The sequence below is a fragment of the Nestor notabilis genome, unplaced genomic scaffold (assembly GCF_000696875.1).
Source record: "Nestor notabilis isolate BGI_N333 unplaced genomic scaffold, ASM69687v1 scaffold21579, whole genome shotgun sequence".
Taxonomy (NCBI): Eukaryota; Metazoa; Chordata; class Aves; order Psittaciformes; family Psittacidae; genus Nestor; species Nestor notabilis.
Window position 1 is genome coordinate 50,439 of NW_009942643.1, and position 20,523 is coordinate 70,961.

The following is a 20,523-nucleotide window of genomic DNA, read 5'->3' on the forward strand; positions in this document are numbered from 1 at the left end:
TGTATGTATACGTACACATGAATATGTTCTGTATGTATATATAACTGCATATCTGTATGTGGACTTTGATACTGTCATCTCCTATAGCCTGCTGTTTATTAATACTACTAATTCCAACAAAGCCCATATATTTTGTTTTTCAATCTTGCTTCTTACTTTGTTATCACTGGCTTCTGTCAGTGCTTTCCAGAGGCAAAGGCGTGCTGTCTCGATGATGCTCTGAAATAAGGTAAACCATCAAACTTGCAATAGGTTAGGAATAGAGAAGCAACGTATATAATGAATGTGTCAGAGCAGCCTGTAGCACAAATTCTGTTTTAAATAAATAAATACATATATTTATACAAGTCAGCCTTAGGAAGTGATGTTAAACCACTTTTGGAACAACACTGATTTAGCTGAAAACTCAGATTTTAGGGTAACCTCATATGGAATTGCATAATATATAATTGTGCAAAGAATCTTTTTATCCTTCGTGTTCAATGGAGCCTATGATTTGCTCTGCAATCACATGCTTTATATTGAAATAATTCTTTTCCCAGAGAATTTTAAAATTAACAACATTGAACTCAGTTAAGTACCTTATCTAGAAACAAAAGCATGAAGTTAAAAATCCCCCTTACTTCTAATGATGCCTGCCATGCTTTCACAGAGTGGATTCAGGTCACATAGGGGAGAATATGTTAAAGTGATTATTTGTGAAAAGATGTTTAATTCAAAGATGTGCCACTCAGTTAACTCTGGAACAGCTTGTGTATAAAGAAATACAGCTCATGACTCCTAGTGATGATATTCTGTTAATTAGTAGAATAGCCCAGTTTAAACTTCACAGAATGGAAAGAAAAGGATGACACCCCACTCTGAAATGTTTGTCACTCCCAAAAAGCCAAGTTCAGTACAGTGGGTAGAGATTTCTTCTCTTTTCCTCTCCTTACCCGTGAAATGGAGCAAGCACCCCTACGTGGCATCTAAACTTGCACCTGAAATGCTGAAAGTGATGTTCCAGAATCGTTCTGCCTGATTCCTGCATGTGCCTGGCTGCTTCACGTAGATTCCTAGAGAGCAAACAGGTTTTTCTTGCTCCACCTTTGAATCAGTGAGTTCATTGTTATGGGAATGGGCAAAATTCTAGTGTATGTGCTAGGGATTAAAGATCAGCTAGTATAAATTGTCAACATATAAGCCACCAGCCACTAGCTCTCTTTGCAGTTTGACCTTATCTTTATACGTAAGAGGCAAGCGCTGGTCTAAGCCCAGACAGGAGGGGAGCGCCAGGGCTGCAGCAGCGGCTGGACACAGCACCCACAACACATTTGTTGCATGAGAGATGGAGGTCATATTTGGTAGGAATAAAGAAGAACATCCAGAGCCCATAAGAGCTAATGTGGAAGGTAAGTGAAAGAAAACCTGTTCTAATACATTGGCGTTTTCGATCTTGTTCACCCAACGCAACACTGGAAAGGGGAAACTGCAGAAGCAAGAAAAGTGAGTTTTGTGTAAAGGGCTGATCTCAAATAATATTTATACTCCAGCTGCAGGACTTTCCTCATGTCAGGCACATTTCTGTGTACTTTTCAAAGGAGTCTGTCTGAACGGGATTCACTGAAGTTGCTGGCAAGGGACAAGTCTCAGGATTTAATCTGGTGACAGACGCTCCCTCCCCCATGGCTCTGCTCTGGCTTTCGGTTTCTCCTTGCTGTAACCCTTCCCTAACCTCTCTGTGTCTGCTCACATTCTTCCCTGCATCCTGGACACAGTCACTAAAACTGGGACTCTTCATCAATAGTATTGCTAAATAGGAAAGCAGCAGTAATGGAGGCCATGGTCTACCGTTAAAAAGAGGGTTCAGAAGTCAGTATGTGCAGGGTATCCTTTACCAAAGTAGTTTTAAATGGCTCTCTAGGTATGATTGCTTGATCAATCTATTATTCTTACTGCTATTTTATGCTTTACAGAAGAGGCTTTTCCTACAGTTACAGGAGAGGTTTGTTGCTGAGAGCTCCTATTTAGTAAATACATGCTGCGCTGTTTGTAATACATAGTCTGAGAAGGGTACACATTTAATACCAATTTTAAGTCACTTCCTGAGTGCAACATGTGCTGCAGGACTTTGTTGTTGTTCAGTTTGCTGGCTGAATTGGAAAACGTTTTGTTTCAAGGCAGACAAAGTGCTTTGCTACAATTTGCAGTGGGTTTATGCCATTGAATTTTTGTCCAGCAAAATAAAAACTTATTGCTGAAACATTTGAAGTTGTTTGCAAACAAACCGTTTATCTTCACACCTGATCTGTATTATGCAGTGGTTTATTTGAACAAAGCCTGCATTTTTTGGTAAATATTCCTTCACTGGTAATGGGATTATTTCCCAATTATGAAAACTAAAGAGAACTTTGATCTCTTTAAATATTTTGTTAACCCTGATCTCTGCCAGTATTTTGGCTCTATGAGGCTCTGTCACTGTAAGAGTTAATAACTTCCACATATTTGGAGATCTTACACTGTCACTTCTGTGTCCTCATGTGGTATAGAAAAGTACCGTTATTTCCAGTTCAGATAAAAATGTGAAGCAAAAAAGACACAAAATCCAGATTTCTAAAGCTATTTAAGCACTTTAGGATGCTGATTGATACCAGTGGGATTCACAGAAGTTCTGAATTCCCACTAAAATGAACTTTCATCTGAAAACTTAACCCTTTGCTCCATGCTTTTCACACTAGAATTATCCCAGGAACTACACTGAATTACACCTGAAGTTTCAGAAGCTGCATCAAATCCACAGTGCCTTAAAAGAAGATCCTCTTTATCCCTGTTCATTTCTTCCAGCAAAATTCTTTTAGTGGCCTGTCCTGGCACTTTTTAAGCATCATTACTCTGATGCAGAGGAATAATCTCTAAACAAAATCTTTATCCCTAAGAGCTGCAAGATATTCACTGAATTGCAGAAATACCTGCTTTTCTTGAATGACAGGGCCCAAAGCAGGAGACAGTTGGACTGGGTCAAAATCTCGTAAGACTCATACGCAGCAGAAGTATTCCATTTTCACCACAGTGAAAGAAGGACTGGTTGCAGCAAGACCACATTCAGTCCGCCCAACTCAGTGTTAGCAAAAGGTCTGTTGCAGCCCATGCTCGTTGCAGATTTACAGTGCTACATGGCACTGGCAGAAGGGTAGGAGCAGAGAAGACTATACTCACCACATTGCAGTCACCCATAGTATTGGGGAAATAGCAGAGCCCACAATCTCCAATTGACAAACAACAGAAAACAGAAGGGAAGTAGTAAGAAGAAGTGGTAAGAAGAGAAATGCTTGCATTTTAGGCATTAAACAGACTAAATTTGTACAGCAATCAATATTCAGTAGTCAGCCAAGCAAAAATATGTATTTTGAATATATACTTACTTAAGATCACCATCCTATTTTCCCTGAAGGATTTTTTTCTTCTGCTAACTTATCATTTCTTCACTGTCTTCTCACCAACTGTTTTTAGTTACTCAAGTTTTGTGGAGTTATCTGTATTAAAGACTAAACCTTGTTCATCTTACACAAAAAAATACTATAATTATTACATTGGAACTTCTTGTGTTAGAAAAGCAAGCAAAGTTTGGTTTCCAAGGCTCTTTCAGAATGTAATAATAATAGTAATAATAACAATAATAATAATGAAAGTCCATCCGCTGTGTCAACAATCTTTTATCTTCCTCATGTATTCCAGAACCGTAACAGTAACGATGTTGTGTGAGTATTGTGGCATACAGTTGGTTAGTCTGACTGAGAACATACTTTAGGTAAAGCTGACATTTACTTCATATCCTTCCTTTGCATTTGGATGGTTTTTCCTTGTATCCTTAATGTTATTTATTTGAAGAAATGGCAAATGTCCCTGTCTCCCTTACCTAAAAAAGTCAAAATAGGAAATGTGTCTTAGAAAGTGGCAAAAGTCCCCCTAGGATCTTGGAAAGTCTTACATCAAAACAGTTGTTACTCCTCTGCAACTGCATCAGCTTTAACGAAATTGAGTATTTCCATAGAAGAACATTTCTATCTGCTGTAAAGGGAGTATTAATTACAAAGTGCATCAATGTGTTCAACATGGGATTAAATGATAAGCGGAATTAGAAGTCTGGAATAGCATTTTATGCAGAGAAAATGTTCAGTGCAGGAACTGTGTGGAGAAGTAGTATGTGATATCAATCTGTTTTGCTTTGTTCAGCTTTTTAATGAAATTATTTGATTGTTGTCATTCTGTGTGTCAAATGGCAGGTAATGTATTTCTTGAAGAGTTTTGATGAGGAGCATTCCTTATTCAAACCTCAACAGTACTTACTTATTTTCAGTATAATATTCCCACCCTTTATTTGTGTTCAAAACACCAACATTATGACTAGTGACTCCCAAAATGACACTACATCATGCTTTGTAATTTAATTAATGAAATCTTTTCTGGAATTCATTTAGCTTGAAGTTTAAATTGATGTACTGAAGGCTGATGCAAGTCATATAACCTACAAAATATGTTTATTTCTGGTAAGCTCTAGCTTTTCCTGGCTTGAGGACAAAGGTTTAAATACATTGCTTTAAAATCTGAGTGCAAGAAAGGAAGGTCTGATCTTGCTTACTTCCTGTTATTTAGCAAATTATTCCAGCGTTCTCATCTTCCTACAGTGATCTCATGCAGCAATATTCATGCAGAATATTACTACTGCCACATTTTTGAGCAGATCATATTTTAGTAAACCTAAACTCCAACATAATTATATGCTATTACGAATCTTGACACATCCATAGTGTAGCTGCCTATATGAAGGCTGTGCTCTTAGGAAAATTATCCTCCAACATGCCCCTCACCTAAATGAATGGATACTGGTAACTCCTTTTTGTTTATAGGTCAGTTGCCCACTTGGTTGCAAGGGATACTTCTCCGAAATGGCCCAGGGATGCACACAATTGGGGACACTAAATATAACCACTGGTTTGATGGCATGGCTCTGCTGCATAGCTTTACATTTAAAAATGGTAAGTTGTTGCACATCAGATTACGAAAAAAATCCCCAAACCCTCAGAAATGTGTATTTTGGTGCCTTATGTTGCTAATTCTCAGTTTGATTACTGGTACAAGGTTCCATGTTTTGTCTGCAGTGTGGCATGTGTGATGAGGTGGTAGCCACCTTGGGGAAGGTCTTTCCAAACATACACTCACACCTCACTCTCCACAGGAGGTACAGCAGTAATATTTGTATCTCTGCAGGGCTATTTCCCTCTTTTTTTAATGTTTCTCCTTTTTTCTGTAATGCCAAAGCTCAAAATTGTCTGCATAGCAGGACAGCCTGAGCTCTGAGCTGGTCCCTGCAGGGCAGCCTGTGCCTTCCATCCAGAGCTTCCGAGTTTCCAACTGGATCAACCAGTACAAGTACTGTAATATCCAGAGGTTTTTCTGTTGTGGATGAACAGCCTAGTTTCACAGAAGCCTAACATTACCCCTTTGGGATTTGGTTGCAGCTATAACTGCTGCCAGGAGAGAAACTGGGCCACTGTGTCACTTAACATATCAAACCTAACTTATGTATACTTGACACCTCTGCAAGCAGTCCTCCTACTTGTCATATTTATAGAGAGAAAACAGGCAGCTCCTCTATCCAAACCAACCTCATAATTTGTTTTCAGCTAAAGCACGATTTATCCGTTCAGCTGTTTTACAACGTGGGGCAGGATGTTTTACACCTAGATTCTTACCACAAAAAGTATGTATCTGTAAATGAACTGGGTTTTACTCCTTTCATCCTCCACTCACAGTGTTTACCTTTCAGTTTCCCTTTCTGTGATTGGAGGCATTTCATGCAACTATCTCCTTGCATGTTCAGCTCTACATCCTTAACAAAATAACCTATAAAGAAACAACCAGTATATTTTATCTTACACACCTAAAGCAAACAGAGCTCAGTTAGTTCAATTCCAGTGCACCATTAAATTGTTTAGGATAGATATTGATTCCTTCAAGTAATTTGTTATTCTCTCATAACTAAATTTTGTCAATACAGGAGATTTACCACCACTCACACATTAATGTGTCAATAATCATTTTTACACAGATTGCTTTGCTTTACTGGAATAGTTTATCCAAATCCCTCCTTTCCTCTCTCCAGTCTCAAAGCATTGTCCAAATGTGTTAGGAGTCAAGGACTCTAGCCAAACTGTTACCAATCTCAGCTGCCACAAGAACAGTCCTAGGCTCCTTAGAGAGCTTAGAAAAAGCCTTCCAACCCAGGGAGTTAGGGGCATTGTTGGCTTCACTGCAAACTTTTCTTAGCTAAAGGACAGCTGCTTGAGAAACTCTTCCTCTAACTTTACCTGTGCCAGTTTGCTGAAGAGCTCTGCATGAAATGTGATTGAAACCTGTTTGGCCTTTGTCAGGTGAAGTTTACTACAGAAGCAAGTATCTCCGAAGCGACACATACAACTGCAATATAGAAGCAAACCGAATTGTTGTGTCTGAGTTTGGAACTATGGCTTATCCAGACCCATGCAAAAACATATTTGCCAAGTAAGCAATGTTTTTTCCAACAAAACTCTTCTATCCACTTCCATCTCCAGCACAAATGTCTTTCTGTTTACCCTGGACACATATTTACAAACACAAAATTTGCTTTGTAAATTTACAATTGCTAAATATTGAAAGAGATCTATACAGCATTGTACTCTCTGTGGGTTATTCTACGGCAAATATTCTAAATTTATTTTAACAGCAATATTGGGTGTTTTATTCACTATTGCAAGTATTCTGTTGTAATTTTGAAAAAAAAATTCTTTTTCAAATGTTTTGCAGAAGTTTATAAAAATGATACTCTGTAAGGAGAGAAGCAGCAAGAAAGGAAATGATTAGGAGATGGGGGAGGCATTTATGCAAATGTCTTTCAATAAAAAGATGAAAAGCATCAATAACTGAAATAAAATCAGAAAAACTTCTTGATTAAAGACCATTTTATACCAAAAAATGTGATGAAAAATTACAATTCTTTCTTGAGTCAGGTGCAGTGCTTTGGAGGACTATACCCATAGGCCTGAGCTAATGCAATGTTCAAAATCAGAACCACTGGGGACCACTGCAGTAGCTGATTTCATACTGTTAAGAAGCATGATAGCTTTGTACATGTATATGAGAGGCAAGGTGTAAGCTATCACGTTATCCATCACCTGTACAGGCTGTGGGTATTCCCTAATAAATGCAAGAAGCTTACCCATGTCTCCTTCCTGGCCCAACTACCTCTGATGACCTTGCTACCCTGAGATAAGATGCTTTTCTTCTTTCAGTTGTAACGGGGTAGCGCTGGTATTTTAAGTTCAAAAGGGATATAAGCAACTTTGTTTTGGCTTCAGGTAAGTATGATAAAATCGTAACAAGGAAAACTGTCGAGCCCATATGTGAAGTTGAATCTTCTTTGAAATCATAATTATTGCACAGGATAGCACTGTGAGCTAAAATATTCCATCAGGGGTTACATGAATCCATCTATTTTATGAAAGCAGACATTGAAAAACCCACCAGCTTTTAGGTAGAATCTGTTAGGCCAAATTTTCACACATTTTCCCTCTGTACAGGGCATTCTCCTATTTGTCTCACACCATTCCTGAGTTCACAGACAACTGCCTCATCAACATTATGAAAACTGGGGATGATATTTATGCTACCGGTGAGACTAACTTCATCAGGAAAATTAATCCGCAGACTCTGGAGACATTAGAGAAGGTACAAATGTCTGTCTGTCATTCTGGTTCCTCGTCTGATAGTGAATAGAGTTTCCGGCTGACTCATAAGGGTCCGTTAACATGTGTAGGACACATGTCAACCCGGAAAAACACATTTCTTCTTCTACCGTTCTCTTCTGAATTCATGATAAAGTGGAATAGGGAAGATACCAGTTGTTCTAAGAACTCATGAGTTCAAAATGAAATCTCAGGTAGTTTGGGAAAAGCTGGGCTTTGAGTGATTTTACTTGTACATAATCTAGCAAGGTTGCAGGAATAATACCACGATGACATGGTTATTTTGGATAATTTCCATTATTATGCCTCTGTAGTTATCAAATGATTTACATAAGTAGCAATTCAGTAGGTCAGTTATATGACTACTTGTCAAGTACCTTATGCAAGATATTACTTAATTATTAAAATGAAATCTTGAAAGATACGAGTTTTTTCTAGCACACAGTACTATATGAGTACAATTTCTAAACTTAAATCAAATAGAAACCTTTTGATCCAGAAGATTGCTAGACTCATAGCCCAATTAAATAAACTGCTTTCAGGATTAAATGGGCATTTGCAGAGTAACTTCTTTAGCCAGTCTTTCCATCGTGTTACATAGCTGCAAGGGAGAGGTGAATGTAATTCAGATTCTGTAACTTGCTTTAGCCTTGAACCAGGAAATCATTTGATTACATACGTAAGTAATTTGGCTTGTTGAAATTTCAAGACCTTTTGAAAATGGGGGACCAATAAAAGGCTGCCAGTGATAAAAAGCTGGTGGATTTGTGGTGTTAGCCCAGATCAATTTTAAATCTCTTACACATCTCTAATATCTCCTATTGTGTAATTTTCCAGGTTGACTACAGCAAATACACAGCAGTAAATCTGGCAACTTCTCATCCGCACTATGACAGTGCTGGGAATACCCTCAACATGGGTACTTCAATAGTTGATAAAGGGAAGACAAAATACATTTTATTTAAGATTCCTCCCTCTGTGCCAGGTAAGATACTTCTTTCATCAGTATTTTCTAGAAACTTGTTAACAATTTCTTTTCTTCTGAGGTTAAGGGGTGGCGATACAGCTCTTCTAGAAACCAATAGCATCAATTTTGTTAATTTTAACTTACTGAGAACTGCTTAGCCAGTCTAGGCATGTGCTAATGCAAAGGTTCCTCTTGAATACTGTGTAAACAGGGTATTTCAGTGTGAAGAATCTTGCTTTCAGAAGAATTTGACTTTGAATATTACTACAGTGAAGAAACTCTTTTAGAAGAATTCTCATTCCCTATATTGTGATGTGTAGAGAGAGGATGAGCAGAAATTATTTTAACCATAGGGCAGTACATCTAATTTGCAGTTGTAGATTTTAATTTTCTTCGTAAATGAAAATGCTCTTAAAATGCTTATACTGTGATTATAAGGAAGCATAATACCGAATAATACCTAATAGAGAGTTAATTCCTCTCTAACCTGGCCTACACTAGGCCTTGCTGAAAGTAGTCCTTTGTTCACAGAGCAAATTGCTTGCTGTTTTTCCTTCAAGACAATATTTTTTTAATATTATCTATTAAAATCAGTTGCTAATGTGATGTCTGTCCCTCAGTTGAACAACCAAGCTGAAAGATAAGTTTGTCATTTCTAGTGGAGGCTCAAAGTCAGTATAGACCAAACAGGAATATCTCCTTAGAAGTTCAAAAACATAGGGGCATTTGAACTGCTGATTTAGTTGAAATCTTTCTCCTCTGTGCTGGAACTTCTGAAGACAGTAGCCAATGGAATCAAATACGAAGATGTGGGGCTCTGTCTAAATGGATCCAGCACTGAGATATCACTGTGTTGCTTCACGCGTGCAAACATCTGTGTAAGTTCTGCAGGAGTAAACACATCACTTTCTTAACAGGAATAAACCTGTTTTTTTCCTACTTCGTACATGGGAGAAATCCACAAACAGGATGGTACTGGAATTTATAATAAATGTAATTTTATTTTTTATCACTTATATTCAGAAAGAGAAAAGAAGAAATCTTGTTTCAAACATCTGGAAGTGCTATGCTCCATCCATTCTCATTCTCTGCTCCACCCAAGCTACTACCATAGCTTTGGAATCACAGAAAATTACATTGTCTTCGTAGAGCAGCCATTCAAACTGGATATTGTCAAACTGGCAACTGCTTACATCCGAGGCGTGAGCTGGGCTTCCTGCCTGACCTATAATAAGGAAGATAAGGTATTTTTCCTAATATTCAGCAATGGAGTCAGCCAGGCCAGTCTCTTCCACACTGCTCTGGTTTTCATCTGGTTCATTAGTTTCAGTAAACCCTCATTCTTTTTCAACCCTTGACTTTCATGTTGCACATCTTTTTAGAAGCTGTATTCTTTTTTTTTAAATACTACCTCCTATCTCCAGAAATTTCACAAATAAATATCTGATGCTGAAGTGTTTGACAAAGAGGATAGTTTGGCATTGTTAGAAATACCCTGTGCTAGCGGACAAATTCAAAACCACACTAGCATCCCAGACATGCATGTTTTGTTCCTGGCCCAAACAAAATACTGTATATTGTGGATAGGATCTGCTCTAGATGTATTGCATCTGACAGGAGAGTCAGTCTAATGTAATTTGCAACTGTAATATTAGTTTAAAGCCTTTCCATGCTCATGTTACTTTGGCATTTTTTGGTCTTCATCTTGGAACCTCTTGTCTCCTAGCAGCAAATCCTGAGTTCTTAATTTGCTTCAGCAGAAACAGACAATACATTAGAATGTTGATGGCTACCATTAGGAAACAGTTTACTAAATAACCATTTGCTCTTTGTTAACATTTTAAAATAATGTTTCCTATCTTTCAGACTTGGTTCCATTTCGTAGACAGGAAGACTAAAAAAGAAGTATCCACCAAGTTCTATACCGATGCTTTGGTGCTTTTTCACCATGTAAATGCTTATGAAGAAGATGGCCACATCGTATTTGATGTTATTACCTATACAGACAATAGCTTATATGATATGTTCTACTTAAAAAACCTGAGTAAAGACTTTGAAGAGAACACCAAGCTTACCTCCATGCCAACCTGCAAACGATTTGTGGTTCCTCTACAATATGACAAGGTAGAAAGAAAATGTCTTTTTAATCTGTTCTTTGATCAGGGATCTAAAATACACCATGAATAACGGGTGAATTATTAGTTGTCATCCCTTACATGCAAATTTCTGATTCTTTAAAAATATTGTATACAGAAGGTGTGCAGGAGTTTTGTTTTGAGTATGTATTGTGAGAAATGGCAATGAGCAGCTGGACCTACAGTCACATGGATCTAGGTTTGAATACCATCCATTACGGAGAACAGGGCTATTGAGCATACTGATTTCCTTACCAGTGAGATTATTTATAGAATGCTGTCAAATATGAGCAGATTTATGAACTTGGCCATTGACTGGAAGGGCATGTATGAGTTTTCGCACAGTCTGTTTCTTCCACTTTACTGGAAGCCTATAAATACATATACTCACAACTGCTGCAATGGTTTTGTTAAAATGAGAAGTTATCATTTATGTGGGAGACTTATCAGGGAGAGGAAAGATTTCATCTTTCAGTTTAGTTTAAAACATCATTTTACATCATTGTTTGCAGGGACGATTTTATAATGCCCATCAACTTGGGCGCGTTTCTGCCTGATACATTTGGAATGGATAATACTTTTCTCTCTACATCCTACAATCTTGCTGCTTTGTTCATGTCTCAAAAACAGTTACACAGCAATGACAAAGGGTGTGTTGGATCACACTGGCTGTCCAAACTACCCTTCAATCTTAAGAACTCAGCAACAGCATATTAAAAATGAGTGTGCATTACACCTATATTTGCACTTGATTTATAGCAGGTGCAAATGAACCTTGGTGACTTCTAGTGGGAATTTGATACCTAATTCCTTGAAATACACTTCCATTAATTAAATTCACAAACTATGTAATCGATTTATTGTTTTTCTGGAGCATAGCCATGTCTATAAAACTTTCTGAAGGCTTGCTTTGATTCAAAATGATTCAACTGTGATATATTAAAATCCTCTGGGTATAACAAGATTTCTAATGAAGAAGTCAGAATCTAATGTTACAAGACAAATACCATACAAAGTAACTTCTTGAAGGTGGATTATTTGTTTAATCCCAAAACTGTCTATATTAATATCAAACCTGATAAAAGATCTAAATTAGAAGCATATTACTTTCTCAGCATATGTCTCTTTTAGGATGCTGAAGTAGGTTCTAATTTAGTCAAAATTCCATCTACCGCAACTGCTGTAAAAGAGAAAGATGGCAGCATCTATTGCCAACCTGAAACCCTGTGTCAAGGTGAGACATATCCATTACACAAATCTCAAATATGTTATTTTAAACACACATAGATGCGTTCTAATAATGCCTAATAGCTTTTTATATAGGAAAGATTTTTATAAAGGTAAAAGCAACAAAACTGTTGATTAATGCATTTAGTGTAGCTATTCACAATCTTTTTCTTCTTTACTTCCCTCCTAAGGGGCTATTCAGTAGTATATGACCCTGAATCTCTTGTACATTTATTTACCAAGAGTGAAATCATTTAAATGTTCGAAGTTACGTCATTTCAACCCAAACTATTCTATGATTCTATGATTTTTATATTAACACAGGATCCCAAGTCTGATCTTACAACTATTAATATGGCTTGCAAATCTACCTGCTGCAAGAGCAATCTTAGTTAAATATGCCTGTTATAAATAGTAACTTCAGTTATTGCTGTATTTCATAAAGATTGCCTTTGAAAGTGAATTTTTACACCTTTTGTCAGGGGATAATAACAGGAATATATAAAGAATATACATTTACCTAAAGTGAAAATAATTCCTTAGAATGGTAGCCTTCAATTATATCTCAGATGCTCATGTCTCATGTATTTATGAAGAAAGAGAAAAGAAAAAACACTAAACAAACAAAACCCTAAAATCTTCTTAAATTCTAGTATTATGAATCCCTAAGAATGAAAAATTGTCATTTTTGAACTAACAACCCTGGCTTACTTAAGTTATGTTAATATCCATCTTCAGCTTTTTAGACATACAAAATCTATTCAACACCTCTTTTAAATGCTGTCAAAGTTTTTTACAGGGCAAAACGTCCTGAAGATTGTCAAATGTAAATACACATTTGAGTAATTTTTCTTCACTTGCTTCTAAGTCTTTAACTTTATTTTACCCAGGGATAGAACTGCCTCGCATCAACTATGACTATAATGGCAAAAATTATAATTATGTCTATGCAACGGAAGTCAAATGGAGTCCGGTTCCTACAAAGGTATAATTAACTTTTACGAAGTCATAAACTGTATTTGTAGACAACGAATCATATTGAAGCAGTTATAAGTAGACCATGCTTTTGTAGTTTGGCCCAAAATACAGCCTAATCTCGTTCATACATGCTAATTCAAAGTGTGTGGTTCTGAGGCCAGAAGCTGAACTCTTCTTTTCAACATCAAGTTAAAGCTTCTAAACACTGCAGTTAGGTATGAACAAACTATAATTTGGATGAACTCCTTACAGTTCTTATTCAGTGACTGTAAGGCAGTGCAGATTGAGTTCACTGTTGGTTCTTCTATATAATTACCACAACTGATTACAAAATAAATCTAAATTTCTGCATGATGCAAGAAAATTTATTGCAGTGCATCTGACAGTCGCTCAAACAAATCTGCAAGTTTGTGATTTCCAATGTAGATAATCCCTGCTTGACTCAAATGTAATAAAAAATGCTGTTAGAAGGGGTTTTTTTTCCCCACATCAGTTGCTCTTTATTGAATGAGGCACAACAACAAAGGTTCGTCAGCAAAATTGGTGTCATCTTGGTCAGAAGGGAGAATTCTTCCAAATTCTTTCTCTAGTAATATGGATAGCTTCATTTTTGTGTAAACGCATCTTTTGACTAAAAAGGTCAAAAGGGAAAAGAATATAACTGCATCTGTATGGGTCGAGAAAAGGCCTTAACAGAATTGCACTGAAAATGCCATGCGACCCCATTGGTGATTAGTTTGGTCAGGCACTTACTCATTAATATTGAGATGAAAATCTTCAGTAAATACCAGTAACTGAGTGGAATTCTTGCCCCACTGGTTTGATCTTTACACATCACTATTAATAGCCTTTGTTCTGGCATACATACTCTATCTAACAGTAGAAAGCCTTGAGAAATATTGAGGTCACAATAAAAGGAAAATAATTCACAGGGTTAGCAAATAGGAGGTTTAAATCCCATTTCCTGCATCACTACAGAGTTGCAGTGATTTAGCGCAAGTCACTTAAACGTCTAGGCCTTGGACTCTTCTCTGTATAGCAAGGGCATTAATTAAAGTGAAGGTTCTCACATGATGTCTAAGTATTTGTAAAATACTTAAAGCCTGTAAATGAAAGCTGCAATTTTAATCTAACGAAATGGAATTAAAAGAACATTGTGAGATTTTGCAGCCACTGAATGTGACTCCAAAAATTTCCAGGTGTTTACTTCTTGCGATGTATCCTGGGTTCAGCCTTGTTGCTCCTTAACTCTTAGCATTAACCCCCCATGTTGTACCTTTGGAATAAACCACTGTCTGGGCCACTGACATTTTTCTTTTCTGGTCACAACAACTTAGATCGTAAAATTTAATGTCCAGACAAAGGAAACGCTCCACTGGGAAGAGGACCACTGCTGGCCTTCTGAGCCTGTTTTCGTTCCCAACCCTGATGCAAAAGAAGAGGATGATGGTAAAATTATAACAACATTCTGAAAGATGGGGTTACATGAGTTTTACATATAAAACGTACAAGTTTCATTGTTCTTAGTTGAGGAAGCTGGGTTGTTGCTTGCACTGTGAGATTAAAATCAGCACCAGCCATTTTACTCCCACAGAGAAAAGAACCCCAAAGCAATATTAGACTAAAATCAGCTTGTGTAATGTCCCAGGGTGGCCATAAACAATAAAATCAAGGCTTAAGACTTTACAAAGAGCCACTTGGAGCTGGATTTATCAATAGTTTGGAACTCCTGAAGCTGTGGGAAGTCAGTGGTGTTACAGATGAGAACATGAAGTGGCACTATAAGTATCCCTGAAATCTTGATCCAGTTCTGTTCTCAGGTGACTCCTTGCAAAGGCAAATGTGAAATAACTGAAAGGATGAGCCCCGTAACTGCCAGGCACACAATTCAGTGTTGGTTTGGCTTTTTCCTCCCAGTGAACTGCAGGCAGACCAGAAAAAAGCACAGAAGGGAAGCATTCATTAGTTCTTTAGCTTATCTCAGTAGCCATCATGATCTAGTAAGCACTTTCAGTTTGTGTCCTAAAATTCTTAGGAAACAAGAACTGGTTTTCTGCTTGGTGTAACTAGTATGTGCTTCTAATTCTTCATTTGTATGTCACAGGTGTTGTTCTGACCTGTATTGTGGTGTCTGATCCAAAGAAAGCACCCTTCCTACTTGTCTTGGATGCTAAAACGTTCAAAGAATTGGGCCGAGCCATAGTAGATGTAGAACTGCATCTGGACCTGCATGGAATATTTATACCAGAGAAAGATTCTAAGACTGAAACTGAGTAAAATGCTACTTACCCTATTATGCAAACTTAGACAAACTTCTATGGAATTGGGGATAATATTGTCCAGGAACCACCTTATGACAAGAAGTGACTAAATATAAACTCTTCAATAACTATATATAATGTGTCTTAAGAGATAGTGATAACTTTTATTACAAAATATGCACAACTGGTACATAACTACTCCAAAAGAAGAATTACCAGCCTGAAATGCTAATGTTATACATAACTTGTGGGGCAGGGAATAGGAGACAAAGGTAACAACAAAGGATTTATTTGAGTACAATATAGCTTTCTGAGCAAATGAAGTACTGTATTTATAGGGTGATGCATACCATGAGTCACATGTGTCTGCAGCTCATGTAACTTTCATTGACTGTTTCAAAACTGCAGCTCACAATGAAAGTTGTCTCCTGCCAGAAAACCTCACTATCTGCTATGATACTAATAACTCATGGCAATGCATTCTCCTGGTGCTTAATTTCCTAAATCCACCATAACCAAAGTATTAAACTGAGGTGCTAAAACTTTCTAATTTAGAACCTAACCCCCCCAGCTTTGCTAATAAATTAATCGTTATTTTTCCCTTTTACGTTGACAAGAAAGAGTAACTAGAAATAGAATATATGGTTTTATGTAGCATTCAATTATACTTTAGTGCTATCAAATCTTAAGCACTTTCTATTTAAATCAGCTTTCCTTGAGGAGAATATCTGACATGGTATTTCATGTAATCAGATGATTACATTGTGTAAAATGTAAACAGAAATGCAGTATTTATTAGTATTGCTACTAGTCTTTGTTAATAATAGTACATACATAAATGAGAGCAGAACTCAGATACACATGTGCAACATTGTTTAGGTGCAAGAGTGAAAGACCCAATTTAAACCTCGTCTGAGCTACACAGTAGCTGAAACAACAAAGTAGCTGAAACAACAAGCTATTGTTGCTATATTTCCTTTATTGTCTGCTTAGAAGCATCCATATTCAGACACGGATTTATCATTGCCTGTAACAGATGCTTCCTAATAAAAGTACACAACTCTCATTCATAGTCACAATTAAAAAGCACATTTCAGAAGAGTTCAAATGCCAAGTATACTGTGACTGGTCTTGTTACAGGAATGGCATTTCCTAATCCCCTGAGTGTATTTTTGTTTTCTGATTTGGGACATTGATTTTTCTTTAAATGAGAGCTTTTTAAATTTGATTTTATTTTCCTATTCCAGTTACTTTTACTGTCAGAGTCATTTTTACTGTTGGAGAAAATCAGGTATACATCCATCCATTTTAGGTGTTCTTCTGGTCTGTATTCATCACCATACTACTCAGGTATCTCTCTTTTTATACACACTCTCTTCGCCTCTCTGTTGCTCACTATGTGTTACACAGGTAGGAAACAGAATGAAATTGCTGTCACTTATTATCTCCCCATCACATGGGAATCTGGGCTTTGGTGACTGCTTCATCATTATGTAAGATGTTTACAGCAGAGCAGGAACTGAACCAACATCATCCACAGCTCTTGTTTGCTCTGTACCAAATGTACCTCTCTTTCTCTGCTTGAGCCTTTGCAGTTTGATGTTATAAAGAATATATAGGCTAGTTTTCATTTAACAAGAGTCACTATGGTCAGCTCTAGAGTTAAAATATGCAATTTTGGACATTCAAATGTTTATATATTCCATAAAATGGAAATAAGCACTTCAGTAAGGTGTGTCTGCATAAATAGTTATATCTTCAGTGTTTTCAAGGCATATTAACACTACTATTTAAGAGACCTTTATCTTCTGCAGAAGAAACTGGATTTTATTTTTGTAAGTAATATGGAACAAGCACCGGAATAGAAAACTGACTTCTTATGTTGGCAAAGGACACCAGCTGTGGGGTTGTTTCTTCTAATCTGAAAAAGTTTGGATTTAACAAGTGTTCACAAATATTTCTGGAATTGTAAGGTGGTAATGAATCAGAAGTCTAACAGTTATTATAGATCTCCTTTTAAGAGTTTGTCTCCAGAATTTCTTGTGTAGAATTCATGTGTTGTGTTTTCAGATGATCATGACTTTGGATACAGGAGTTACTTGATCTCTGAGGAGCTAATTCTAACTGATCACATGACAGGGGAATATTCATCATAAAACCAAATCAGATTTGTTATCTGCAGTCCAAGAAAGCAAATGTGTTGTTTATGTTCATGCATACTGCAGCAAAGAAGTTATAAGAACTTGTCTTGGACATGATTTTTAAACAAAGTATGCTGTATTCCTGTAATGGATGGGGACCTAGCTGAGAGCTGATTCCCTTTCACGACTGAGAGACATAACAAAGTATGGTTTTTGCCAAAGTGTATCGGGTAGAGTCTGTATGTTTATGCTTCCTGTTTGTCGGAAAGAGGCAGGAAAACATAAGGGTGCAGTCGTCCTATGACCTTTGTACTTGGCCACGCTGGGGTGCCTGGCCAACGCTCTCGGCACAGCCAACAGTGAGATCAGAAGAAACTGCACAGCCCCACAAGTAAACAATTACAGATCTGGCATAAAGCTGGTTGGTTTTCTGAGGTATAAAAGCAGGACCCTCCTGTAGCCGAATTGGGAGCCTCACCTATGAGTGCACACACTGCATAGGAACTTCCCAATCCCTGAGACTCCTGACATTGGCTGCAGTAGGGCTTCCCAGCTTGAAGCGTAGGGCTGGATGATGATTCATGGTGATTGGTGATGTATTTCTTCTTAATCTCTGTTCTCTCTATGCAGTAATGATTTGATGCATTGCTAATTTTCTCTGTGCTTTACTTATATATAATATATGATTTGCTTTACTGTACTTATTCACTATATATGTACAGATATATACCCGATTCGCAGCAGCGTGCTTTTTTGCTCTAGTGTGCTTATTTGCTTTAGTGTGCTTGTTTAATAAATTGTGCATGTTATGCAGCTGGTGTGTGGTCATTTTGTTGTGCACCCTGCCTGTGAGCAGAACAAGTCCCATGGTCAGTATTACACAGGATTTGATTAGCATCAAGTCTGTAGTCAACCTGAAGAGAAAAACAGTGATGTAAATCTGGATTTGCCAATCCCTGTATCCTCCTGTGGGAGGGACAATAAGGATAAAAGCCATATGGCTAATCACAAATTTGTTTAAGAATGTTTTTAGCAGTTGCAATAGTAATCTGATGAAACATTTACCCTGAATAGGGTAATACATTTTATCATTTCTGGGCTGACAATAGCAAGGGGGAAAGCATATATGCTTTGCCAAGTGGCTGCAAGGCTTGTGGGTTTTTTGTTGTGGTAACTTGGCACACTGCAGTGTGTGTCATTTGATTTGCTTCTCTGACAGCCTTCACTATGAATTAAATCTTGAGGGACTGATAGGTTTGATTCTTCTTTTGCATCAATTTAAGTCATAAATCAGCAAAGTAAAAATAAAGGAATTACTGCAATGGCATAAAAACAGAATCTAGATTTAGTGACTGCAAACAAAAATAGTAAGGATAGATAGCTCTGTTAAAGGAAAAAACATAGCTGAGCAAGAGAACCAGGCCACGGGTGTGCACACATAATTATTTCAAGGATGTTACAAATGACCCTCTGGTCAGTAGAGTGCTTTGGTTTGTCCTTTTCTTTTATCAACATGTTTCATTAAACACAACAAATAACAAAGCATAATAATTAATTTGTTCCCTTGAAGTGGATATTATTTGTTACACCTTGTCCCATTGCCCCACATAGGCAGCAGGAGGAAGCAGGAACCCTGTTTACTAGGACAAGTTAAAAACCAGAAATACAACTATGGTTTCCTTCATTACAACCTATGCAGGAGGCACAGAAACAAACCAGTGTTTTTCTTTTTAAATAACCAGGCCACTCAATGACAGCTTTCGCAATAATTTAAACCACTGTTCCCTTGGGTATGCAATTACCAAAGTATTAATAACAAGCAAAACACATCTTTTACCCGCAGTCGAGAGGCAGAGTGCTCTCCGCTTTCATTACCCTCAAAGAGAGCTGCGGATGTGTCCTCTGGATCTGTTGTGCTCTTCCTCATTCTACACTTGACATCCTGCATAATTATACCCAAGCCAGAAGAAGCGACCTTCTAATATTTTTAAATGGGTATGTTATAACAGTAAGCGATGCAAAAAGTTGCTGGTGTTTCACGCAGGTTAATTTTAGACCTTACATCATACCAGGATGTGAAACATATCCTCTCCTGCTTCTAAAACCCTGTTCAAAGCTGCACAACAAACGCAAAAGCACATACTCCTCTCTGACCCCTCTCCAGCCAGAAAGTGCCTGAGCAAGGGTTGAACTGTAAACACGGGCTTAAACAGGGCTATTCACACTCCTCACAGGCAGGACTTGGTGCAGTGCTTCGGCTGCTGTGTCTGCATGTGCACATGTCCCAGCTGATATCTCCATCTGGAGAACAAAACACCCTTGTGCGTAGCTTGGGAAGGACAAGGTTGCCTTTGTGAAGTCATTCATTTCTTTTTCCCGTGGGGACATTTCCAGATACCTTTATTCTTTTTCCTAGTAGTTGAATCACTTGCGCGATACCATCGAATTGGATTAGGATGAATTACACAATGAAGCTGCCCACATTAAAGATAGACATTTTTGACATCACTGAGCTAAAGAAATGCAAGTAACAGAGGCGTATGACCCACCACAGCTTCGCTAGGTCAGGACCCCTGAAAATCGTACTCTCCCAAAGGAGAAACAAAGTGTGATGGCCTTTGGGGTGTTTCACAGCCTGAGAAACCCACTCCTGTGGGAGCAGGGGCTGTGGAGCTGTGCTTGCCCTCGTTGGAAAGGTCAGTCAGTGTTTGAAACACTTCCACTCGGTGTAAATAGCGTCACTACTTGAACACTGGGTGCTGCTAAAGAAAGCAGCAGCAGATGGAATCAAGTCGTCTCTTAATGTGCCATCAAGCACGTTAAATATACGGCCTAAACCCCTGTGCACAGTCCTGAACACGCTCTCTTTGTCAGACGAGGCTGTTTCCAGCGGGCAGCTGCCCCAGCGGGTCTCACTGTACTTAACTCACTCTCTCAAGCTACCGCCCGTCATGTTCACACCGGGAAGGGGGAAAGACACCAACTGAAGGTTCACCCACATTTTAACGCCAAGAGGGGTTAAAAATAAAGGTACTTTCAGCGGGAGACACTCAG

The 20,523-nt window shown here is 37.9% G+C and overlaps 1 protein-coding gene across 1 annotated transcript; it reads left to right on the forward strand.

Annotated features, from left to right (window-relative positions):
• The first annotated feature begins 1,327 nt into the window (after nt 1-1,327).
• BCO1 (beta-carotene oxygenase 1) lies at nt 1,328-15,344 on the forward strand. Its single transcript, XM_010021504.1, has 11 exons — nt 1,328-1,391; nt 4,887-5,015; nt 6,411-6,540; nt 7,596-7,743; nt 8,598-8,745; nt 9,751-9,971; nt 10,594-10,851; nt 11,994-12,096; nt 12,980-13,074; nt 14,405-14,516; nt 15,172-15,344. The coding sequence occupies exons 1-11, from the start codon at nt 1,328-1,330 to the stop codon at nt 15,342-15,344; spliced, it is 1,581 nt and encodes a 526-aa protein (XP_010019806.1).
• Nucleotides 15,345-20,523: the final 5,179 nt, after the last annotated feature.